The sequence below is a fragment of the Aspergillus nidulans genome, chromosome IV (assembly GCF_000011425.1).
Source record: "Aspergillus nidulans FGSC A4 chromosome IV".
NCBI lineage: Eukaryota > Fungi > Ascomycota > Eurotiomycetes > Eurotiales > Aspergillaceae > Aspergillus > Aspergillus nidulans.
Window position 1 is genome coordinate 2790251 of NC_066260.1, and position 25592 is coordinate 2815842.

At 45.9% G+C, this 25592-nt stretch overlaps 8 protein-coding genes across 8 annotated transcripts, besides 1 other annotated feature; 6 read left to right on the forward strand and 2 right to left on the reverse strand.

The window, feature by feature from the left end:
* Positions 1 to 25592: part of a sequence feature (contig 1.133 1..81213(1)) that runs on past both edges of the window.
* On the reverse strand, positions 2125 to 3437 carry ANIA_07841 (uncharacterized protein; the record flags this gene model as incomplete). The annotated part of the gene is made up of 3 exons (XM_676018.1): positions 2125 to 2174; positions 2348 to 2409; positions 3064 to 3437. 3 exons carry the CDS (start codon positions 3435 to 3437, stop codon positions 2125 to 2127), a joined length of 486 nt encoding a protein of 161 aa, XP_681110.1.
* Positions 5991 to 10407, forward strand: ANIA_07842 (uncharacterized protein; the record flags this gene model as incomplete). Its single annotated transcript, XM_676019.1, has 14 exons — positions 5991 to 5993; position 6026; positions 6286 to 6347; positions 6546 to 6626; positions 7017 to 7092; positions 7132 to 7167; positions 7461 to 7730; positions 7791 to 7797; positions 8004 to 8333; positions 8379 to 8667; positions 9052 to 9184; positions 9230 to 9273; positions 9730 to 9742; positions 9794 to 10407. The coding sequence occupies 14 exons, from the start codon at positions 5991 to 5993 to the stop codon at positions 10405 to 10407; spliced, it is 1959 nt and encodes a 652-aa protein (XP_681111.1).
* ANIA_07843 (uncharacterized protein) lies at positions 10839 to 11640 on the forward strand (the record flags this gene model as incomplete). Its single annotated transcript, XM_676020.1, has 4 exons — positions 10839 to 10843; positions 10965 to 11098; positions 11147 to 11272; positions 11489 to 11640. The coding sequence occupies 4 exons, from the start codon at positions 10839 to 10841 to the stop codon at positions 11638 to 11640; spliced, it is 417 nt and encodes a 138-aa protein (XP_681112.1).
* Positions 13675 to 14678, forward strand: ANIA_11027 (uncharacterized protein; the record flags this gene model as incomplete). The annotated part of the gene is made up of 1 exon (XM_050612107.1): positions 13675 to 14678. Exon 1 carries the CDS (start codon positions 13686 to 13688, stop codon positions 14676 to 14678), a length of 993 nt encoding a protein of 330 aa, XP_050468061.1. The 5' UTR covers positions 13675 to 13685.
* ANIA_11025 (zinc finger CCHC domain-containing protein) lies at positions 14961 to 16095 on the forward strand (the record flags this gene model as incomplete). The annotated part of the gene is made up of 2 exons (XM_676021.2): positions 14961 to 15267; positions 15437 to 16095. The coding sequence occupies 2 exons, from the start codon at positions 14961 to 14963 to the stop codon at positions 16093 to 16095; spliced, it is 966 nt and encodes a 321-aa protein (XP_681113.2).
* ANIA_07845 (reverse transcriptase/ribonuclease H family protein) lies at positions 16606 to 18526 on the forward strand (the record flags this gene model as incomplete). Its single annotated transcript, XM_676022.1, has 5 exons — positions 16606 to 16897; positions 16937 to 17616; positions 17730 to 17755; positions 17855 to 18421; positions 18490 to 18526. 5 exons carry the CDS (start codon positions 16606 to 16608, stop codon positions 18524 to 18526), a joined length of 1602 nt encoding a protein of 533 aa, XP_681114.1.
* ANIA_07846 (uncharacterized protein) lies at positions 19118 to 20012 on the forward strand (the record flags this gene model as incomplete). The annotated part of the gene is made up of 3 exons (XM_676023.1): positions 19118 to 19155; positions 19303 to 19730; positions 19882 to 20012. 3 exons carry the CDS (start codon positions 19118 to 19120, stop codon positions 20010 to 20012), a joined length of 597 nt encoding a protein of 198 aa, XP_681115.1.
* Positions 22459 to 25131, reverse strand: ANIA_07847 (LysM peptidoglycan-binding domain-containing protein; the record flags this gene model as incomplete). The annotated part of the gene is made up of 9 exons (XM_676024.1): positions 22459 to 22773; positions 22820 to 22873; positions 22921 to 23143; positions 23262 to 23344; positions 23483 to 23657; positions 23740 to 23762; positions 23928 to 24217; positions 24272 to 24565; positions 24648 to 25131. The coding sequence occupies 9 exons, from the start codon at positions 25129 to 25131 to the stop codon at positions 22459 to 22461; spliced, it is 1941 nt and encodes a 646-aa protein (XP_681116.1).

Genomic DNA, 25592 nt, shown 5'->3' on the forward strand with positions numbered 1-25592 from the left:
CCTCCTTCCGCGGAAGAGGATATAGCCTTGGGCGTCTAATTAGCATTCCGAGGTTCCTACTTTCAACTGTAGATGTGGGGGAAATTTCCTTGCTCCATCCTTCAGGCACTGTATTGCCCTATTATACCCTTTATCCTGCTTGAGTGCCTCTTTCCACATGTTACCTTTCTCACACGGCTTGCGTGGTGGCTCTCTGGTTGGTTGAAGAGTGGCAACTACTATTTTTCCCAAGTATTTTTTACTAAAGAGTTGTATTGTACAAGACTTGACCCTGTTATCTTTATTATCAGGCATGTCTTGGTCTCTCTATAAAAGTACATCAGCTCTCTGATTGGCTGACCCTTTCCTATATACTAACTTGAAGTTGAACTGGCTGAGAAATAAGGACTATTGTACATGCTGCTCTGTCAGTTTCCTTGGGGAGAAGAAGTACTCCAGGTTCTTGTGGTCAGTAATAACTTGGAATTCTCTATATAAGTGTAGTTCAGCATCCTAGGCTTCAAGACATTGTACAATTGCAAGTAGCTCCTTGTCATAGATCTTGTAGTTGCATTCAGCTGGGGAATTCCTTTTAGAGAAGTAGGCACATAGGTGCAATTCCCCTTTTTTATTATATTAAGAGAGAACTCCTCCTGTATTATAACCTGAGGAGTCAGTCTCTACTACTATACAGTAGGAAGGGTTAAAGGTTGCTAGGACAGGTCCAGTAATAAACTTTTCCTTAAGCAGATCAAAGCTATCCTGGCACTCCTTAGTCTACAAGAAGGGGTGTCCCTTTCTTTGTCAAGTTGTTTAGTGGGTGTATAATCCCTGAGAAGTTAGGGATGAACCTATTGGTAGAAGTTGGCAAAGCCCAGGAATCCTTAGACGCCCTTTATAGTAGTAGGGGTTTCCTATTCCTTTATTGCTTTCACCTTCTCCAGGTCTATTTTGATTCCCTTCCCTGCCTGTATTATAAAGCCCAAGTACTTTGTCTCCTTGCACTCAAATTCGCACTTCTTAATATCCAAATATAGGCCTGCTTCTTCCAGTTTCTTCAAGACTATTTATACATGCTTCTGGTGCTGGCAGAGGTCCCTATTAGTATAGACAAGCACATTGTTGATATAGGCTGAGCAGAATTTATCTAGATATTCCCAGAGGGTCCAGTTGATATATTTTTGGAAGGTGCTCGGTGCATTAGCCAACCTAAAAGGGGTGACTAGCTATTCAAAGAGCCCGTATCTCATATAGAAGGCAGTCATCCATTCCTGGCCTTTGGCTATGTAGATCTTATGGAAGGCAGCAGACACATCCAGCTTAGTAAACTATCTGGCTTGTCTAATTTGGTTCAGTGTCTCATGGATCAGGGGCAATGGATAGTAGTCCTTCTTGGTAATGGCATTTAGAGTATAGTAGTCAATACAGAACCGCAGTCCTCCTCCTGGTTTTTGTACAAAGAGTACTGGGGCTGCAGCTGGGGAATGGCTTACACAGATAAAGCCTTTCTGTAATAGTTCAGAGAGTGTTTTCTGGAGGACTATTAGTTCTTCCTAGGTTATGTTGTAAAGGGGGCCCCAGGGGACTTCAGGTATCCTTCCCACTCTCCTCCTGTACAAGCTCAATTTTGTGATCAATCCTATCTCCCCAGTGCAGTGGTAGTTCTTCTGCTTTGTCTTGTTTGAAGAGCCTTAGGTATTTCTAGTATTGCCTTGGTAGCTTTGTACAGGGGTCAATATGTCTCTTTGGGGCCAGTACCTTCTATATATCTGCTAATAAGACTGCAAATATCTCAATATCTTGGCCACGGCACCTTTTCCTTTGTATAAATCCTCCCATGGTTGCGGCGGATATCTGTGCTATGTTCAGCTTTGGTAAGGGCCTCTTTGTAGTACTCTATAGACAGACTCCAGTAGTACAGAGGTACAGCCTACCCCTCTTAGCCTCTAACCTTCCATCATGTTGCTCCAGCCAGGGGAGTCCCAAGATTAAGTCATAGCCCAGGTTATCAGGTATTACATAGAAGTAGGCTCCTTTTTCTGTATGTGCCCTGATATCTAGCTGAACCTGTATAATCTTATTAATCTCCTCTATATTCCTGGTCACTCCCTTGAAAGGTTTTGGGTAGATAGATATGATAGGTATTTAATATATCTTGACAAACTTGTTACTGATTACCCCATAGGTCAGGCAGCCTGTATCTATCATTGTACAAGCATTATAGGTATGGTTGACTAGTACCTCTACTAAGAATAGGGGGGTATTCATGCGCGAGCTGTTGAAATCTTGCCAATTAAGTAGTATTTCTCTAGCTGTATAACCCCTCTATACGCGACTTTGCACAGAGGTTATTCATTTTCCGACTCACTCTTGCTGTAGTCATTGATTTGGTCTTGTTCTTCCTGGACTATGGCCACCTGCCTAGGGTGTCTGGTAGGTTTTATAGGGCACTCTTATACAAAGTGGTCAGGATCACCACAGTATAGGTATTTGCCCTTAGACAACCTCTTTTGCTTCTCCTCTGCAGGCACCTGACTAGCTTTTCTTGGGGTCCTGGTCCCTTTTGTACAGAGGGCCGCGACTTCCTTTTGTAGGGCTGCAATTTGAGTATGGGTGGCTTCCCAGTCTATTTGATCAGGGGTCCTAGTCCAGTCAGAGCCTCCTGCTGGTCTTGTACAAGCAACATGCGTGGGGACAGCAGTGCAAGATCCTTTTTATATAAGCCTAGCCACTTTCTGGAGGTTGTGGTTGATTTTGCGCAGTTGATTATAGTAGTTGTCATACGAATCCTCCTGCCTAATACCAACCATGGCTTTTAGCAACTCAACATTAATTGCCGTGTCCAACAAGGCCTTCTTCTGGTTATCATCCCAATTAATCCCTCCAGCATTAAGAAGTTCTTCGTCAAATTTATTCAAGAACTCTTCAAAGTCACATTTCCCTTGCTTTATTGTATTTACTTGTACAAGAGCCTTTCTCTGTCAGTCAGGGTCACCAAAGGCCTTGTCTAGTACCGTGGAGAATTCTGCCCATAGCACGGGAGTCTCAGATTTCTGGCGAGCCAAGAGCTATGGTAGTACACACTGGCTGGCTTTTCCTCTTAGGCGGCTGTAGGCATAGTAAACTTGTTCCTCCTCTGTAGGGTAGCAGGCGGCGTTGATTGCAAACTTTATATAAAGGTTCATCTGGAAAGGAGGGTAGTCCTTAGGGTCTTCTCCAGTAAAGGGTTTGACATCCAGGTGACAAGGACAGGGATAGCTTTGTTTGTAGGGGGTGGGCGTTGCGGATGTAACTGTAGTGGTAACTGGTGGATGGTTTCTTAGTTGTGAGTTCTGTACGGCCTGTAGTTCTGCCTGTAAGCTGTTATTCTCTTCTTGGAGCTGTTGTTTCTGAGTCCGCATCTCTGTACAGAGCTCCTGGAGCTGCTGTAGTAATAATGTGATGCTTTCTTCTTCCATTGTCATAGTAAAAGGTCTCCTCATACTATTATTGAGATTGGTGAGCGATTCCTAATGTTAAGGGACGTATTTAGATGGATCTTCCTATCTAGACGTGCCGTACGTACAGGAAGGAATTGCTAAAGAAGAAAGGAGAAAGAAGGATTGTTGTTGTGAGGAAGTCTTGTAGGTGGCTCACCGCCTTCAGGACAGCGCAGGCCTTGGCCGAGTCACTAAGGTCTAAGGTCCTTGTATAGGCAAAGGACCCATAACATAAGCATCCTCCAACTATATATACTGTATATTCCTAGTAATTGTTTATAACCTTTCTCCCTAGGATGTTTTTTGATTTCGCCTCACTGGCTTGATATATAACAAAGGTTTGGACCCTCAGTTTTCTGTACCTTACATGCAAGTTTAAATATAGAAGATCATATTACAAGCCTGATTCGGAAAGAATGCCTACTCCATTATCATAATGGTACAGATATGGCTGGAATTCTGCGAGAATTCAGTTTTGATCAAAAACAACCTTATGATCAATGGATTCGGGAGGTCTTCTTCTTTGATAAAGATGCTAGGCAGTATATTATTCTATGCTGTACAGATCAACAGGCAAGAGCTTTTCAGGAAGCACAGTTTATCTAGGTTGATCTCTTATTCAAGATGATCCAAGGCAAGACCAATGTTTTCAGTCTTACAGGGTGGAGTAAGGAATATTAGTATAAGTTATGCCTCTTGCAAACCTATGCCTAGCATATGCTGAAGATATAGGTATTTTAATATATGCATATGCCTTTATTAATATTGAGTCTCGGAAGGCATACCATGTCATGTTTTGGAAGATCTTTGAAATGCTTGCAAAAATTAGTCGCCAGGATGTGCACTTTATATATTTCTATAATACTCAGCATGGCATCCGTGTGATTACAGCAGATATGTGCATGAAGCAAGGACCAGGACTTGGTGATTATCTTCATAAAATCTACCCTGCATTAGAATAGGATGAATATCTTTTACATATCCTTGTCTTCTGCCAGGTCTATGTAAAGCAAAACTTTTGCAAAAAGTTTGGAGATCATCCTGCTAAGGAGGTTGTCTATCAGTTATAGAATACACCCAGTCGGGAAGAGTTCTTTAAAAAGATGGAGGGTATCCTTGAGCTCTTTTCTTATGACAAGCTAAGAAGATGGCTGGAGCATAAATCAAGCAAGCCCTGGATCCTGGGTGGATTATGTCCTGGCTAGTCAAAAATAGACTTTCAATATTAGAGGCTTGTTAGCAAGCATACCAATATCAGTAAGAGTAGCTATTTCTTGGATAATAATACTACAGGCCGAAAGCTTTCTCTGCTTGGTAGAGTCCTACAGTATATATTCTTTTGGCATATGCTGGACAGAAGGTTAATTTATGCCTAGCCTCCAAACAGTAACAGAAGAACTCTATGCTCGGCTCGCGCATTGCAAGGAGACTGGTATTAGTTTTCACCAGTACTCAATAAATCCCATACCAAGGGTTGCCTAGAATATGAGACATCAAGCAACTCAGAATCAGAAATCAGCTGCTATACAACAACAAAAGCTAAATATCCTATATAATGCTTCAAATCCCTTTAACTTGATCTATACAATGCCGCCTGCGGCTGAGACAGCTGAGACTGCATTACTTACAAGTATATCAACATCTACTATGCATATGCCAGGCAGAAGATCAATATTACTCTTATCAGATATATCTACATTTCAGGAAGGGAGTATACCAGATCTTAGCCAGCAGTAACTATTGCAAGCTCCTAAGCAGCTTCTATATAAGGAATCTGCAGAGAGTATACTAAGCAGAATCTTAGAGGCTTGATAGTATGCTAAACAGCTGTAACAAGAGAATAACAGGAAACAAGCAGAGCTAGATCTTCTAGTCCAGCAAGCTAGGCAAAGAGAACTAGATACCTTATTAGATCAGGCTAGAGGAGGCCAAACATAAAATCTGGTTTCATGGCTGATCCTTAAGTTATGATCATAGCTGAGCAAATGTCAGCAATTATTACAGAGAAGTCGACTCTATAGTAGTATGCTATTTTTGTAGCTAGAGTAAATATCTTATTTCAGATGGCTCTGGCACTGGGCAAACTTATGCAAGTAGTATAGCTGCTCTGAATTGCAAAAATTCTTAGCATAGGCTCAACAGATGCAAGGGATATGCACTGCTGTTAACTAGGCCTGCTCACCCTCTTTATCTTCTCCATCTCTTACATCTTTATTACCTCTGTTATCCCCAGCCTCTTTATCCTCCTTACTTGTATCAGAATCCTTTTGCTCTTCATCTTCCTCATCTTTTTCTCCATTGTTGCTTGCATCTGGAGTTTTGTCAGCCGTGTTGGCAGCCTTCTTGTTCTGAACTACATGCAGTTACCATATACTCAGTTTAAGTAATATATATAAACTTACACCTGGCCTTGAGGGAGCCAGGAGCTCTAATAGCCGCGAGGTGCTGGCAACACTGTGATTTATTGGGGGTGGGAGGTGCTTCGGCTGGTGCCATAGGTCCTTCCTGCATACTATTAGAATAAAGTAAAGCATGGTAGGATAATCTATACATGACATTTTCTACAGGGTGATATTATTTGCGCATTGCACTGTTGACGATGGAACTTTATACCCCAGCGCCCCGCAAAAGCTGGATCAAACTGACTTGAAGTATGTTAGGCATATGCTCAGTATATATTAAAGTACTTACATAATACGCTCACAAGCAGTGGCATAACAGTTGAGGAGGCCATTAACTGGGCCGCGGCCTGGTTCAAGAATAAAGCAGGCATCATGCCAACAATGCTCCAGGACAAAATGCTTCAAAGTACTTTGCATATGCTCAGTGTCACAGGCTATGGCCTGGATCTTGGTTGTCGGCCATGCCCTCAACCTGGTTCTAAACAAGGTTACTGCAATATCAGCGTACAGCTTCGGAATTGAGGCCTCGAAGCTTAGGAAAGGAGATCCGTCCTCATAACTTCGGAAAAGGGATCCGTCGGCATACAGGTCCGGAAAGTCAGAAAGGTTGATAAAGGGAGGAGGAAGATATCTGCGCTTCTATCTTTTGTTTCTTTCTCTAAGCTTGTGATACTTGTTTATACAGGACAGCCAGTTGAAAATAATACTGCCTACGCCCGTTACACTCAGCACCTCCCCAGCACCAGCTCAGTTCTCTCCAGTCATGGTACCTACTTCTCGCCAGCGACTCTTTCCTCAATAGCAATGTTCTTGCGGCTCAAAGTATCAACTACATTGATTGTTAACATGTGCGACAACATGCTTAAGTCTGCTTACTTTTTGCTTTGTGCTTAGTACATACATGATGCCAGTAGGCCGAACTCTTGCTAAAGACCATGCCATATATTTGGTCTCCTGAAATTGCAGCCCAGCATCTGCTATTATCAATATATACTTGGTATATATTTATTACAACATTACATGTATTGAGCTATTCACTTTCGAGATCTTGTTCAGGTTGCTTGCTTTGAAGTACAGACCTGTATAAGTCATAGTCAGCATAATCTAAGCAGGTACAGAGCACATGCGCACTATGGTGATATCCCCAGTCTGACAGGTTCGCCGCATTAAGGACCTCGGGGTTCTCGAAGTCTGTTTTCATGAGATCGTGACCGATAAGAGGCTGCATACTGGTAGATTAGTTAAGTATATGCTTAACTGAAGCACTCCAGATGCGAAAACAAAGAAGAAAACACACTGGGGACATGGTAATCTGTTGTTGTGAATTATTATAGGAGAGCAACTAAGAACATGGACGAAGCAGAAATATATTGCGCGCAAAACACACCATTGCTATGCCCCACAACCTTAGCAACCAAAAGTCTGATGTTTGTTGACTTTTCATGATGATTCTCAGCACATATTATGGCTAAATGCATTCTATTTGTAGTATAAAGTATAGAGAAATTATTATTGTTGAATACTCTATATGATGTTTGGCTATACAGAGTTCCTGTGGATAAGATAAGCTGATCATGGCTCAGAGAACAGGTGACTGTAGCCGATCATGGGTCAGAAGTCTCTGAGCCACGGTGGGTTCTGAGCCACGGCGTGGTTCAGAAACTAGGCTTGGCGCTTCTGAGCCACGATGGCAGAATCCTGAACCACGCCGAGCTGAGACCCCCCGTCGGCTTTACGTGGGAATTGAGGGATTGGGGTCACGTGTCACAGGGCCAGGTCGTCGCCAGCTGGCTCGCCCGTGACAGCTACGTTGGTGTAGTTGATAGTACGGCAGACTATTACGACAAAACTGCAACAACCATAATTTCAGGTAAGCGCTAGTATACCGCCTTTCTGTCCGCTTTGGCTAGATATCCATGTTTTTGTAAAGCTGCAATGTATGTAGCTCCTTTATCTTCCTGGTATTATTTCTTGGTTCTGTTCTACAAGTCATGCCTCGTTCAGCTATTGATCTTGAGCCTTATAAGGCTGAGATTGTTGATCTTTATACTAAGAATATACCTTGTGATTCTATAATAGAGAATCTCTCTAGAACTCATAATATTACTGTTTCTGAATGCACGCTTCGTACACGACTTCGCAGCTGGGGAATCAAAAAGCAGAATTGTACGGTAGGAGCTAATCAAGTTCTGCATGCTCGAATCAAGGTTCTCTTTTATCAGATTGGACTTGAAGAGAGCGAGCTTCTCGAAGTTCTACAGCAGGATGGCTTCGATATTAGTGCTCGTACGCTTCTATATCTCCGCCACAAGTTAGGATTATATCGACGAATCAAAAACCCTATAGCTGCTCAGGCACAGGTAGAAAGTGTCCTTGAGCAGCTTTGTACAGAGCTTGATCATGGCCAGATTGAAGGCTATGGCAAAACTCTACTCCATACCTATTTCCGGAGTAAGGGTCATTTAATGGCTAGGTAAATCATTTGAGCACTAAGCATACTTGAGGCTAATATCTTCAGGGATCGTCTTTATTCTTTATATCGAGAGCTGGCACCTGCTGCCGTACGAAGACGTCTTCAAGATCTTCAGCGAGAACGTGGTGCTTATGTTGTACCTGGACCTAACTTTATCTGGTCTATGGATGGATATCTCAAGCTTGCTCCGTACGGAATTGAGATATACGCAGCAATTGACGCCTATTCTCGCTATATTATATGGATCTACGTTGGAATCACCTCTCGTACGGCAGTTAGTGTACTACGGCAGTTTCTAGAGGCGGTTCAGATTATCAAACGACAGCCTCGGATCGTACGATCGGATCGAGGAACAGAAACAATATTATTAGCAGAAGCTCAGCATAAACTACAGCAGTCAAGACATCCTGAAGCTCAGTTATCTGACTGTTATATTTATGGTACAAGTACTGCTAATCAACGAATTGAGGCCTGGTGGAATTAACTAAGCAAGGGCTTACTTTTTCGATGGAGAGTATGTTTATTATCTCTTCTACTAGTTCGTACGAGAGCTGACAAGAAGCAATAGACTTATTTTCAATCTCTTCAAGAGACAGGAGCCTTTTCCAAGGATAAACTAGCTGATCAAATTGTATTATATGTAGTTTATATGCCAGTTCTCCGTCTTGAGATAACATCCTTTGTACGAATGTGGAATAATCATCCTATTTGTATACAGAAGAACCGGCTATATCTTGTCCCTGGCAAGCCATTCATGAACTTTAACTATCCTAAAAATGGGGTGCTTAACTATGGCCTTGAATTTGACAAGAATCTTCTTTCTTCCTTGCAGGAAGATGTACAAGAATGGGGTAAGCAACCTATTTGTCTTTAGAAATATTACTAAATTATTATAGACCCTGAGGAATATCTGCCTTCAGCTACCTATAATTGGACTAAGGTCTAATTACTGGAGCTCAACTTTGATCCTGAAAACCCTCCAAAACATGCTGGAGGAGATGTTTTTACCCCTTATCATACAACTTACTTTGATTTGCGGGCTAGGATCTCGGCTCATATTACCCAAAAAAATGAGCCAGAACTGGGTCTATCTAGCCGACCAGTTGGAGGATTCAATTGGGAGCCAGCAACCAATCAGAATATCCCCCAGGTGGAAGTTATTGATCTTATTGATTCTCCTCTACGTCCAACTGCAATTACTGTCTTTGCCTCTCCTGGATCCTCTCCACAAACAACTCGATTTTCTCATTATAATCGTACAGATGGAGCTGAGCAGCTACGACAGGTTGCAATTGCTCGTACAAAGCCAAATAAACCAGGCAGTGCTTTACCTGTCTTCAATCTTCTAATCCACTTCTATTTGTTAAAGCAACATGCTTATACAGGTATAAAAAAGTGTGACTCGTTATGTAAGTTACAAGCTTTAAGCTTAATCTATATCAGATACTAACATTTACTAGGCCAGATTGCTGCCAAACTTTATCCTCGTACGATTGAATCTTTTCATGACTTTATACATATTGATCTTTTGCCCAAGCTTCGAGACGAGTACAAAAAGGATGGTGATCAGTATACACTTGCTCAAACAATTCGAAAATCAGAGCCTGTCTATATGGCTCAAGATGCAGATAGAAGACAGCCTCTGGAGACTTTCTTGTCTGATTGGTTTCAAAACAAGAATAGAGAACTTGAGACTATCTATGTGATTATTGTACAAAAGGAGGATGCAAATACTCCTCCCAAGGCTCAGAAAAATGTGAAGGAGACCAAAAAGGATTTCAAGAACAGCCTTAAGAAGGAGGCAAAGTCAAAGTCCACCCTGAAGATCAAGCCAGAGCCAGCCGTACGAAAGAAGCATTCATTCTCAGTTGCTTCTATCAAGCCAGAGCCAGAAGATATGCCAGCTATCAAGAAAGAAAAAGAGGAAGAAGACGCCAAGTCTCCATCAAATCTTCCATCCACGTCTGTACTGCTCTTTAAAGAGGAAGAAGATGGGGTGGCCTATCGTACGAGAAACCGCCATACACTTCAGCCAGAAGATATTGAACGCTCTGCAGAATTTGGGCCGGTTTAACTGCTGCTGGCTGGTACAAAAATGCAACTCTTTGATTGCCTGCTGCCTCAACGCCTGTCTTTTTGCTTGTCCGTACGAGGATTCAACTGCTCGATCGTCTGCTGCCTCGACGCCTGTCTTTTTTTGCTTGTCTGTACGAGGATTCAACTGCTCGATCGTCTGCTGCCCCAACACCTGTCTGTTTTGCTTGTCTGTATGAGGATTTAACTGCTTATTATTATTAGCTGCTGTTTCTAAGAAATAAAGGTTGCTCTATACATACCTGCATGTAATCTCTCTTCTGGATGCTGGAGTTCTAACATCCTGAGGCTGGCTTGATGGTGATGACTTAGCAACACAATACAAGAGACAGCTGTATTATCTCCCTGACCTCTCTTTCATCTTCCGCAACCACCACCACCTCCCCTCAACCACCACCATTATCATCAACTATGGCGTACGAGAATCAATTTCCCGCCCCTTTTGATCTCTGGAAGCATCTGCTAACTGTTTATCGTACGATTTGTATGATTTCATGCGATTATTCGCACGATTCATGCAAATTGTACGTGTGTTAGTCTCAACCCCAACAACGCGCCCGCCGATGTGCCAACTAATCGTCCGATGAGCCTGGAGGAGCTGGAAGGGCTCTTTGCCCGTGCCATACAGGCAACAGCTCCAGGCCAGAACCTGGTCCTTCCTATTGGGGGTTGTTTGTTGACACACTACATACATAATAACCTACAGAAGAATCTGCTAGCCCGTCCAGGCCAAGCAATAGCAGTGAACCCTGGCAAGGTCACTGCAGCGCGGGTTGACAGCAGACGAGACTTGTACGTCAACGCCCTTCTCATTCAATCACGGGGGCAACGCTTGGAGGTCCCTTGTACATCCTGCCAAGGTGTATGAGGCCAACTTGCCTTTCCTGAATGCCGCCATGTTCCAGGGGCGTTTGGGGGAGCTTGCGGCAACTGCAAGTGGCCTGACCATGGCTCTCGCTGCTCCGTGCAAGATGAGAATTGGAAGACTGTAGATGCTGTTGGCAACGGTCAGCCTCAGAGGAATGGACGGTGTCGTGGTCACCTACTTAATATATGTTCAGGGGAGGCAGGTGCAGCTGATAACCCAATCGACTTGGATGAGGAGGAGGAGGAGGAGGAGGAGGAGGAGGAGGAGGAGGACGATGATGATGATGATGATGATGATGATAATGATGATGATGATGGGGGGCCTAATAATCCCATCCAGCTATAAGGTACGTACAAATTTTCGTTTGCAAGCAGAGCACCAACACCAGCACCAGCATACCTAGTTGTACGGGCGTTGTGTACAGCACCCTGAGCAAGGCTTGCACCTCTTCGTGGTGCTCAGGACGAGTAACTACCAGCCAGTGGTAGTGAAACTAAGCAGGCTTATTATGTATCTAGTTTTCTGCCGGTCATATACTAGCGCTTACCTGAAATTATGGTTGTTGCAGTTTTGTCGTAATAGTCTGCCGTAGATACAATCTCCTCCTGCCCTTTCCCCTTTGTAGACTTGTTAAACCCAACCCACAAAACCCGCCCCAACCCGCCCCGACCCGCCAAGAAATGGGTTGGGTTAGACCTTTCTAATTATCCATTGGGTTTTGGATATTTTTGGCTGTCCCAAAGCCCAGCAGAGCAACCTGCTAGGTTGCCAAGATAATTAAAGATATCTAAATAGGTATATTACTATATTTAGATTATATTTTCTTACTTAGATAGTTTATAATACAGTATTTAAATATAGTATTTTATTAACTATGTAGATTACTGCTACATTGCTAAACCTATGGGCGGTTTACTCTTCAGGTAACCCACCCCAAATGTTAAGGGACGTATTTAGATGGATCTTCCTATCTAGACGTGCCGTACGTACAGGAAGGAATTGCTAAAGAAGAAAGGAGAAAGAAGGATTGTTGTTGTGAGGAAGTCTTGTAGGTGGCTCACCGCCTTCAGGACAGCGCAGGCCTTGGCCGAGTCACTAAGGTCTAAGGTCCTTGTATAGGCAAAGGACCCATAACACCAAAAACCGCGTGGGCAGATCAGCTAGGCTTGAAAACCCGCCCCAACCCGTGGTTTAACAAGTCTTCTGCATAGGGACTTATGATCTTTGTCAAGCAAACCCTAACAATAAATCCTGCAGCCACTGCCACTGGATATTATGGCACCACACCAGAAAGTCAAAGTCATCTGTTATTCTAGTATCACAAGCCCCAAACCAGGTTCTAAATTAAGGCATGCCACCTGCAGTACATGGATTGGATCTCCCTATCTAGAAGAATGTGCCTGTGCCTGGCCAATGCTTGTAGATAGGGCTTACATGGTTGCATTGCAGCTTTGATTTGCGGCACTGCTTGCAGGAAGGGAGTTGGTTGTTGCGGGGGGTTGTTATTTACTTACTAGTTTAGTACACGCAGTGGGATATGCCAACCACAAAGGATATCGCGATGATAATCGGCATTGCCGCTCTAACTGCGGCAGTCGTTGTGCTCGGTAATGCCTGGACTGTCGGGACGAGCGGCTTGGAAGGAGCTTCCAGCCCGACTGGATGGATGGAAATGAGCCTGCGGCACATTACATTGGTGAGCAGACCCTCAGGAGCTCTTTGGATTGGTAGTTTCTGAGAGCCCGATACTAGAAGTTCGTCCTCCGACCATCCTTCACATAATGAAATCATGTAGTTGATAGCTAGCGACAATATACCAGAGTTCTATGGGTGAGTAGTAACTTTCTGCTTTGTGATGTGGTCAACGGTTGAAAAGAGAGGTACAAGAGGCGGGGAAAAATTATGGCGGACGAATTGAGTGGATGCTTGCTCCCTTGCCCAATAATGCCGTTGTAGTAACCTCGCCCAGGCACGAAGAAGAGTTTGATTTCTGTCTTGAATTGCAGGGGATGGGCGATCTTCTGGTTCTCTACTCTGCGATACATCAGTGTGGGCACTGATTAGCCCTATTTAAGTAACTAAGTGGTGCCGGTGAATTACTCCTGATGGGCTCCCACGCCTATCCTCTGTGTACTCGCCAGAGAATAGTAGAGCATGGCAGCTGATTGATTAGGGCAGAGATAGGCTGCTGGATCTTGTATATATCAAATTGAAGGACACAGCGGGGACGGTGGAAGTGTAGCCGGGATGGATATAGTTCTTACTGTCATAACCTTCACGGACCTCGGCAAAGCGGCTTAGCTCGACCCCGAGGATCCGCGGCTTCATTAATTATCAACCCCATATTTCTCTCATTGTAGTTTCAATAACCACTGCCAACGACGCCTGCCATGCCAGCAATCGCCCCATCGGAGCCGCCGAGCTTCGTTCAGGCGCTGCACCTGGAGAAATTACCCGCTGCTGGCGAGCGATACTTGAGCACGTTCCCCGCACTATCTTACGACTATGCGCCCGGGAAACCCCTGAGCGTCAATCGCTCCTACGGAGGACACGCGTTTGCACAGGCCATCTGGGCAGCGAGCCTGGGGATCAGAGATTCCGGTCTTCGCATCCATGAAGCCAATGGCTACTGGACGTTGGCAGGCTACGCCAACCGGCCATTTCTCTACGAAGTCAAAACACTGTCAATAACGCGATCGTTTGCTCTGCGCGAGGTGATTGCTCGCCAGCCAACGACCCCTTCGGATGAGTGCCCATTCCCAAAATCAGACGGTGATAAGGAACTTGGTCCGGTCGCATTCGCGCTCACCTGCTCCTTCAAGCAAAGAGAAAGCGGTCCAGCATACTGGCTGAAGTTTGACGCCAACAAGTATGGCAATCTGCTACAGCAAGATCCCAGTTCATACCTGCAGGATGTCTACTTAAAAGGACCCAACGGGGTCGGTTCAATCAGGCTCGCCGACTTTCCAAGTTTAGACATCCGAACCCCCGATTTACAGGAGCACAGCATCAAAAGCCCAGGAACTTCCCACAGACGCTTACATGTGTATCGTGCTTCGGAGGCGTTGGACCTCGATCCAAATCTAGTGGCAGCTCTCCACGCATACGTCTCCGATCGGGCCGGCTTGAGCGTCCTGCTGAATGCCTTTGGGGCCACTGACTTAGGCATCTCCGGCAGCCTCAGCCATAAAATCCTTTTTCATGTCAGCCCGGAGAAGATGGCTGTTGATAAGAGAACATGGTTTACCCAGGAGATGTCCAGCAGTCGTGGTGGAGAGGGACGAGGCGTTATCGACAGCCGCATCTGGAGTCCGTCGGGGGAGCTGGTGGCAACCACCATCCAGGATGCCCTCTTTCGTCAGCCCAAGGCTAAGTTGGCTTAACAGAATGCTTGATAAGATTAGATTTATGCTGGCTTTATGCATCCCATCCCTATTGTTATGGGTCCTTTGCCTATACAAGGACCTTAGACCTTAGTGACTCGGCCAAGGCCTGCGCTGTCCTGAAGGCGGTGAGCCACCTACAAGACTTCCTTGCAACAACAATCCTTCTTTCTCATTTCTTCTTTAGCGATTCCTTCTTGTACGTACGGCACGTCTAGATAGGAAGATCCATCTAAATACGTCCCTTAACATTAGGAATCGCTGACCAATCTCAATAATAGTATGAGGAGACCTTTTACTATGACAATGGAAGAAGAAAGCGTCGCATTGTTGCTACAGCAGCTCCAGGAGCTCCGTACAGAGATGCGGACTCAGAAACAACAGCTCCAAGAAGAGAATAACAGCTTACGGGCGGAACTACAGGCCGTACGGAACTCGCAACTGAGAAACCATCCACCAGTTACCACTACAGTTACATCCGCAACGCCCACCCCCTACGAACGAAGCTATCCCCGTCCTCGTCACCCGGATGTCGAACCCTTTACTGGAGAAGACCCTAAGGACTACCCTCCTTTCCAGATGAACCTTCGTACGAAGTTTGCAATCGACGCCGCCTGCTACCCTACAGAGGAGGAACAAGTTTACTATGCCTACAGCCGCCTGAGAGGAAAAGCCAGCCAGCGTGTACTACCATGGCTCTTGGCTCGCCAGAAATCTGAGACTCCCGTGCTATGGGCAGAATGTCTCCGCGGTACTAGACAAGGCCTTTGGTGACCCTGACCGACAGAGAAAGGCTCTTGTACGAGTGAATACAATGAAGCAAGGGAAACGTGACTTTGAAGAGTTCTTGAATGAATTTGACGAAGAACTTCTTAATGCTGGAGGGATTAATTGGGATGATAACCAGAAGAAGGCCTTGTTGGACACGGCAATTAATGTTGAGTTGCTAAAAGCCATGGTTGGTATTAGGCAGGAGGATTCGTACGACAACTACTGTAATCAACTGCGCGAAATCAACCACAACCTCCAGAGAGTGGCCAGGCTTACACGAAAAGGATCTCGCGCTGCTGTCCCCACGCATGTCGCTCGTACAAGACCAGCAGGAGGCTCTGACCGGACCGGGACCCCTGATCAAATGGACTGGGAAGCCACCCATGCTCAAATTGCAGCCCTACAAAAGGAAGTCGCGGCCCTCCGTACGAAAGGGACCAGGACCCCAAGAAAAGCTAGTCAGGCGCCTGCAGAGGAGAAGCAAAAGAGGTTGTCTGAGGGCAAATGCCTACGCTGCGGTGATCCTGACCACTTTATACAAGAGTGCCCTACAAAACCTACCAGGCGCCCTAGGCAGGTGGCCACAGTTCAGGAAGAACAAGACCAAATGGATGACTACAGCGAGAGCGAGTCGGAAAACGAATAACCTCTGTGCAAAGTCGCGTACAGAGGGGTTATACAGCTAGAGAAATACTACTTGATTGGCAAGATTTCAACAGCTCGCGCATGAATACCCCCCCATTCTTGGTGGAGGCACTAGTCAACCATACCTATAATGCTCGTACAATGATAGATACAGGCTGCCTGACCTATGGGGTAATCAGTGACAAGTTTGTCAAGATACATCAAAATACCCACCATACCTATCCACCCGAAACCTTTCAAGGGAGTGACCGGGAATATAGAGGAGATTAATAAGATTGTACGGGTTCAGCTAGACATCGGGGCGCATACAGAAAAAGGAGCCTACTTCTATGTGATACCCGATAACCTGGGCTATGACTTGATCTTGGGACTCCCCTGGCTGGAGCAACATGATGGAAGGTTAGAGGCTAAGAGGGGCAGGCTGTACCTCTGTACTACTGGAGTCCGTCTATGGAGTACTACAAAGAGGCCCTTACCAAAGCTGAACATAGCACAGATATCCGCCGCAACCATGGGAGGATTTATACAAAGGAAAAGGTGCCGTGGCCAAGATATTGAGATATTCGCGGTCTCATTGGCAGATATACAGAAGGCACAGGCCCCAAAGAGACATATTGACCCCCGTACAAAGCTACCAAGGCAATACTGGAAATACCTAAGGCTCTTCGAACAAGACAAAGCAGAAGAACTACCACCGCACCGGGGAGATGGGATTGATCACAAAATCGAGCTCGTACAGGAGGAGAGTGGGAAGGATCCTGAAGTCCCCTGTCGACCCCTGAACTCTCTAGTAACGGACGCCAGTGTGCTCTAAAGGGAAAACACTCTCTGAACTATTACAGAAAGGCTTTATCCGCGTGACCATTCCCCAGCTGCAGCCCCAGTACTCTTTGTACGAAAACCAGGAGGAGGACTGCGGTTCTGCGTCGACTACCGTGCTCTAAATGCCATTACCAAGAAGGACCGCTATCCATTGCCCCTGATCCATGAGACACTGAACCAAATTGGACAAGCCAGATGGTTTACTAAGCTGGATGTGTCTGCTGCCTTCCATAAGATCCGCATAGCCAAAGGCCAGGAATGGATGACTGCCTTCCGTACGAGATACGGGCTCTTTGAATGGCTAGTCACCCCTTTTGGGTTGGCTAATGCACCGAGCACCTTCCAAAAATACATCAACTGGACCCTCCGGGAATATCTAGATGAATTCTGCTCAGCCTATATCGACGATGTGCTTGTCTATACCAATGGGGACCTCCGCCAGCACCGGAAGCACGTACGAATGGTCTTGAAGAAACTGGAAGAAGCAGGCCTATATTTGGATATTAAGAAGTGCGAATTTGAGTGCAAGGAGACAAAGTACTTGGGCTTTATAATACAGGCAGGGAAGGGAATCAAAATGGACCCGGAGAAGGTGAAAGCAATAAAGGAATGGGAAACCCCTACTACTATAAAGGGCGTCCGAGGATTCCTGGGCTTTGCCAACTTCTACCGAAGGTTCATCCCTAACTTCTCAGGGATCGTACGCCCACTGAACAACTTGACAAAGAAAGGGACACCCTTCTTGTGGACTAAGCGAGTGCCAGGATAGCTTTGATCTGCTTAAGGAAAAGTTTATTACTGGACCTGTCCTAGCAACCTTCAACCCTTCCTACCGTACGGTAGTAGAGACCGACTCCTCAGGTTATAATACAGGAGGAGTTCTCTCTCAATATAATGAAAAAGGGGGAATTGCACCCATGTGCCTACTTCTCTAAAAGGAATTCTCCAGCTGAATGCAACTATGAGATCTATGACAAGGAGCTACTCGCAATTGTACGATGTCTTGAAGCCTGGGATGCTGAACTGCGCTCATGTGGAGAATTCCAAGTTATTACAGACCACAAAAACCTGGAGTACTTCTTCTCCCCAAGGAAGCTGACAGAACGACACGTACGATGGTCCTTATTTCTCAGCCGGTTCAACTTCAAGCTAGTATATAGGAAAGGGTCAGCCAATCAGAGAGCTGATGCACTTTCACGGAGAGACCAAGACATGCCTGATGATGAAGATGACAGGGTCAAGTCTCGTACGATGCAACTTTTTACAGAAAAACACTTGGGGAAGACGGTAGTTGCCACCCTCCGACCGGCTGAAGAGCAACCATGGGAGCCGTACGAAAAAAGTGATATGTGGAAGGAGGCACTCAAACAGGATGAAAGATATAGTGAAGCAGTACTGTGCCTGAAAGATGGAGCAAGGAGATTTCCTCCACACCTACAATTGAAAGTCGGAATCTCAGAATGCCAGCTGGACGCCCAAGACCATATCCTCTTCCGTGGGAGGAGGTGGGTGCCTGATAGTGAACAGCTCCGTACGAGTATAATTCAGGCTGCACATGACTCTATATTGACAGGACATCCTGGCCGAGAGCAAACATATTTGCTGGTTAGCCGTGAATACTTCTGGCCTAACATGTCCCGGGATATCAGAAGATTCGTCCGGAACTGTGATATATGTGGGAGGACCAAGTCTTGGAGAGACCAGAGAAGGGGGCTATTAAAGCCCCTCCCTGTGCCTGATCGTCCCTGGCAGGAGGTTTCAATGGATTTCATTACAGACCTACCATAGAGAGCGAAGGTTGTACAAACATCAGTGGTTATCACAGACCGATTAACCAAAGGTGTGATACTAGAAGGAATGTCAGAAACTGACTCTGAGAGTGTGGCCTGGGCACTCGTACGAGTACTTATAAGCAAACACGGGATCCCGAAGGCTATCACCTCGGACAGGGGAAGCCAGTTTACAAGTGATACATGGGCCCGCATATGTACCCTGACAGGGATCAACCGCCGGCTATCTACAGCCTATCATCCTCAGACTGATGGATCAACAGAGAGAATGAACAGCACAGTGGAAACCTACCTCCGCATGTATACCTGCTATGACCAGAAGGACTGGAACAGGGCTACTTCCACTTGCAGAGCTGGCAATTAATGGCCGTACATCAACAGCAACAGGGGTCAGCCCCTTCTATCTAAGCCATGGCTACAACCTCAGCCCATTTACCCCTACCGAGGAGGTAGAGCATCTAGCTGAAGAACCAACCAAGAGTCCTATCCAGAAAGGGGAAGCCATCGTACGGAAAGTTAAGGAAGCCCTAGACTGGGCTCAAGCCTCCATGGCCTATTCCCAACAGAATACAGAGAATCAGGCTTAATAAACACAGGAGCCCGGCCACAAACTACCAAGTGGGAGATAAGGTCTGGCTAAGTCTGAAGAACATCCGTACGGACCGACCCAGTAAGAAACTTGACTGGAAGAACGCCAAGTATGAGGTTATAGGCCTGGTGGGCAGTCATGCTGTACGGCTGAATACGCCCCCAGGGATCCATCCAGTCTTCCATGTGGACCTGCTTCGGCTGGCTTCATCAGATCCACTTCCTTCCCAGAAGAATGATGATAGCCAGCCCCCTAGCATCATGGTGAACGGTGAGGAAGAATACATGGTAGAGAAAATCCTGGACGAACGTCGCAGGAGATACGGGAGAGGTCACCGGCTGGAATACCTAGTGAAATGGTCAGGCTATGCTCAGCCAACCTGGGAAGCTGCCACAGCTTTGGAGGAAGTACAAGCTCTGGATGAGTGGCTGGATCGTACGAAACAATATAGACTTCAGGACGGCTCACTAAACAGAGATGCATATATAAAGGCTAAAGCAACATGACCTACCCTGTGACCTGTACTTCCTACATAGAGGGAGGGGGGGGTACTGTTATGGGTCCTTTGCCTATACAAGGACCTTAGACCTTAGTGACTCGGCCAAGGCCTGCGCTGTCCTGAAGGCGGTGAGCCACCTACAAGACTTCCTTGCAACAACAATCCTTCTTTCTCATTTCTTCTTTAGCGATTCCTTCTTGTACGTACGGCACGTCTAGATAGGAAGATCCATCTAAATACGTCCCTTAACACCTATCCAGTGTTTGGTATCAAAAAATGTTGATCCGGAGATAAATATATTCAGCGCAAGTGGTTCAAGAACGCCTTTGTTGTGCATAATCAGTCTAGCTATGTTCAAGCTATATCGAAGCCATCTCACATTTTAAAACAAGCCTGTTGGACATTAAATATCCTCATCAGCTACCCCTACCCTGAGCCCTAACCCATTGATCCCTGGGAACGGCAGAATGGTACCGTTAGGGTCTAGCGGCATATTATGGCGGAATTTTTGGCTGATGTGAAAGGCTCCATTGATGATCAGGTGAAGAGTTCTATTGAAACCAGACAGCCAATCAGGCTCAAACTTTACCAGGATATTGGAACAGATTTAACTATAGGTGAGCATGATCTGGAAGCATTCCAGGCATAAATACAGCTGTGGTGTTGAGCCAAACTTGGTTGGGGTTGGATACAAGCCAAGCTATATTATAACTATATAATAGTAGTAGACCTAGACTTGTTAAACCCAACCCACGAAACCCGCCCCAACCCGCCCCGACCCGCCAAGAAATGGGTTTGGTTAGACCTTCTAATTATCCATTGGGTTTTGGATATTTTTGGCTGCCCCAGAGCCCGGCGGAGCAACCCGCTGGGTTGCCAAGATATCTGAATAGGTATATTACTGTATTTAAATTACATTTTCTTACTTAGATAGTTTATAATACAGTATTTAAATACAGTATTTTATTAACTATGTAGATCACTGCTTATTAAAGTAATGATATGCATAACTGGGTTATTTTGGGTTATTTAGGTTGGGTTAGAATTATTTGCTAAACCCATGGGCGGTTTACTGTTCAGGTAACCCACCCCAAAAACCGCGTGGGCGGATCAGCTAGGCCTGAAAACCCGCCCCAACCCGTGGTTTAACAAGTCTAACTGGAGACCTAAGGAACCTCCTGATTATGAGCTAAAACTACTATGAAATGGTAACTGCTAGCACAATTGCTCAAGCAACTTGATGCAAAATGATCCAATTGGTGGAATTCTATGGATTGTCAAGCATAAGGAAGGAATCTAGCTACAGTAAGATATTAGGGTGGTCAAAATACTTAAGATGAGTGCTAGTTCAATCAAGATGGTGGTCGTGCTTGTAAGATTATCCTCAGTGGCTCCAGATCTGGATTGCGAGTGTCTGACGACAATTGCTACTATCTGATGCTTAACACACATTTCTTTACATCTATGAGGATCTGATAAGGAGCTGCTTCAGCGTTGCAGAAGCTAGCCAGAAACAAATCTGTAATAATGATGTATAATATATTCTTTTACTACTAAGAGTGCATAGAGCAGATGTGCTCGCAGGCGGATTAAGCTGGTGTATGTACCTCCATATTCACCAGGTCTGAATTGTCTTAAAGGAGTTTTTTTCGGAGCTAAAGGCCCTTACTGAATGGCGCTGGCAAACCTATGAAGGCAACCCTCATCAGGGATTTGATTCTTTTCTTGGATAGCGTATTAACACTGTTGGTGCAAATAACAAAGAGTAGAAGGACATTTTTGGTTTGCAGGCATAACACTTAATAAATACATTACACACTAATTGGCAAGGTTGAGGAATTGCACTGAGTGACTTTATAAACATGAATCAATATAGTCAAGCTAAAGCTCGAAATCTAAATCCAGAGTACACAAATAAAGGATTTTACGATTCGGACTCCTGGGGCGACCATTGAAGGAGCACTCTAGAAGATACAGTATAGCACTCCTGTCAACGAGCTGCCTACTGGATAGGGCCAAAAGAGTCCTTCTTAGGAGGGTCTCGAGAGGTCCTAAGAATATTTTTAGATCAATTGAGCGCCACTTGGTAGTGCCCTCACCCAAGGCCTTTACTCCGACTTCTGTTGCGGAGCTCTCTGATGAAGAACTACTATGTGCAGACCAGGTTAGGGCCGGAGCATGAGAGTGCATGGTGGGCTCGACTTTCCATTATGGCGCCATCTGTTGAACCTTGAAAGATGCGTGATAAAAATATGATGATGGCAACTTTGGGGTTCGGGCATCAAGGCAGATAAGCGGCGAGATTTGGAGACAGAGGAGGATTTTACTTGTTTATGGTTGTCTACTTGATAAGTAGAGTTATGGGACAAGGAAGGGTGTGCACAGCTGTATCACTGCCTGGGTAATCAATTAGCAAATCTCGTTCTGCCACCAGTGTTCTGATTCAATGAAACATCAAATTGCATTAAATCGCCTATGGAATAATTCCAAAAATTGCGCTGAATAACATTGTCCCCTCTAGTAGGGAAAGCTAGGGTAGGAGGCGTAGTACTGGAAAGGCGCGGTAAATCTATCCAGTCGAGAGTACAGGATAGACTTCTGACGATATCTTGCGTGTAGTAACAGCTGGCGTCCATATCAAACAGTCCGACCCAGTTTATTGCATCACTTGCAGAAATTGACGCCCCTATCTTCCTGGTCCAGGAAAAATTCTTGTCCTGGCACAATATAGCAATTTGGTTGTGGATGGCCTCGAAGCGAGAGACTGAGGCATTGGGCCATCGCTGGACGAGGGCATACACAACACGGAGGGCAGAGACCTAATGGTTCTAAAGGGTTCACCTCGGCTGTTGCTTGGTTCTCCTGCACCTCAAAGCATTCGATCATTCCGGCGTCCTGAAGCCATTGACAAACCCAGACTACCTGGTCCAGGCGCAGTTTCCGGATTTCGTCGAGGCCAACCCCGAGATCCCGACCAAACTAAGAAAATGTAAGAATGTACTAGGGCTTTGCCCAGTGGACTGACCTTGCGAAGTTCTGACTTGTCTAGAACACTGGGAACCACTCCTTGCACTGATTCCTGCAGCCTGTGAGTGGTTGGACAAGCCCGAGGAATAACAGACTCACATCTAGCCAGAACTTGATGGAATATGTCTTCAGACATCCGTCGCGATAATTCGACGATAACTGCGTCTGATCTTCTGCTAAAATGTGCCATCGAATATGGCCCCCTTTTTTCGCTCCTTCCAACACACTCGAACTCTGTTCAACATAGAGCGATATTAATCGAATCAGCCTCCCACCAAACTGGTTGACCAACTGACTAGCGTGAGTATCCACTTCAATAACACTTAAGAGCAATTTACAGACATCAGAGCAATCATCCTCATCCAAATCAAGCACCTCTGTCGGATGAATCTACGACGACAGAGATGAGTAGTTGAAAGCCAGACGATGGCTGCACTTACAGGAAGGCAGAGACAAACAGATCGCATTTCAGCGGACCAGCCGCAAAAAGACTGAGATAGACAAACAAGGAATCAACAGGAGGCTGCAATAAACAGTTGCTAAGTCTGGTTAACAAAGTGATGCTGTTCGGTCGGAAAAGGCGGGACAAGGAGAGACTGGGCAATGAGCATTGTGGAAGGGGAGAAAAATAGCTTCTATTTATAGATAGGAGCAGCCAAACCGGCCTCTGGAAAGTGAGGCTTGAAAGATGGACAAATGGTCGAAAGTGTTCAACAAAAGAGGGTGTCCTGGGAACAATCGATGGCCATTTTCGCGAAATCATGACCTCGGCCACGATTTCAGACTTGCGTCGGCCGGGTCGGCCCACCGGGCTGGCTGCCATTACTGATTGGTTCCTGCAGAACAGGCACATTTCCGTATCTAAACAAAAATTACAGGTCCTTCACCCATATTCCGCGGGTTGTGTCGAGGTCTAACCTCTCTAATTCCAACCTGCCATTCTAAATAGCAACACAAACAAAATACCCCTGCCACAAACTTCCGCAAGAACTCCCCACCATTGGATTCCAGAGATTAAACTGCGCTGCCGTGATCCCATACCGCTGCTGAATTGACCAGCAGTCATCTCCTGCCTTCACCTGATAATACCTTTTGCAGTTACTCACAATCCCTGGCATGGGCTGGTGGAGTTCTGTCGCGACACAGTAGTAGTACCCAGCCAGCAGGTTCGAGCAGCTAGACCCGACGGCCGGGTTCCAGCGCACAAAAAGGGTCAGGGAATTCACATAGGGGTACTTTTCTTGCACTATCGCTTGGCACGTGTCCCCTACTTGTGCCTTATAGTAGCTTGTGCAGGTTTTTATTAGACCGGACTGCGTGGGGGAGGGGCCCGGTGCTGTTGTGGCGGTGGCGGTGGTTGTTTGGCTTGTTGTACTTGTTGGGGTTGGTTGGGAGGCTGATAGGGGAAAGGTTTTAATAAATGGTGAATCTCAGGCAGGAATTCACTTACATGAAGTCCCAACGCAGACATAGTATCCTAGCCACAGCGCTCCACAGGATGACCCAACAGCAGGGTTCCAGCTGTAGAAGTTAGATAGTGAGATGCCGTAGGCGCTGGCGATGGAGGCGCAACCGTCGCCTGACTCAACCAGATGGTATTTGTTGCAATTCGAGATGATACCAGTTTGTTGGGGTGTAGGACCAGTCACAATTGCATTTGTTGTTGTTGTTGTTGTTAAAGAAGTGGTGGTTGCGCCGGGAACATGGATACAGATGTAGTAGTCAAGCCAGAGGTTTGTACAGTCTTTTTAGTACATAAGGTGTTAGAGTTATTGTATGACTATGATTGACTAGAAGAGATGAAGGGAAGTATGAAGTGGACATACCGGTGTTGATCTCGCTATTCCAGCTCCGGAGCTGAGCCGTGGTGATGCTATGCCTCTGAGAGATATTGTCGCACTGGTCGCCCGATGAGACCTTATAGAAGCTGTCGCAGTTGTCTACAATACCAGGCATGGTTGGGGTAGGCACAGTCGGATTGGCCGCGGTCGGAGGCTGGGTAGTGGTTGTCGTATTCGTAGGAGTGGTAGTTGTTGAGGTGGATGTCGTTGTAGTAAGCGTGGTGCCTGGGGCATCTGCAGTGACAGTGCCGACGACGCAGTATGCCTTGCTTGTGTCTATATCAGGGCAGGTGGTGCCAGGGTTCAGTTCCTGGAACTCGCTTACGGACAGCCCCCAATTGCTTGCAAAGCTCTGGCATGTAGCACCGTTAGCAGGGGTTGTAGCAAAGAGGCAGTCAACGTCACGACGGAGCAGGGCCGACACAAGCGCAGGGATGAGCCCAGCGGCAAGCAGGTGGACAAGCTGCATTATCGTTTATGGCTTATTAATCTCAAGATAGAATGAATGTCAGCTGGAGTGCGGTCCTTGAGCAAGAAGACTCGAGTGAAGGAGAGGATGATTATCAAGTAGCTTTGGTCTGTATCGACGTTTATAGATTAATCCTGGACGTTGAACAATTCCTTCTCCCCGGCCGACATTCAACTACCCCTCCCACCTAGAGTATTGTGCCTCGTTTATTACTCTGGCACTTCTGAATAGTTGAACCTCCGAAGCTCCTGGTTCCGTACTATGTTAATAGCGATGTTTCCAAACTGTATAGATGACTAGCTCGAGGAGTGGGTATCATTCAGAGCGAGGTTGTGAAAACGGAGAAATTGGAGCTATCAAGAAAGGGCACTGCGCATGCGGCAAGTTGACCAGTTTTATCATTAGTATCTTTGACTTGGAGCTTAACTCGGCTCGTATCCACTATTACCTTGAACTGGTAG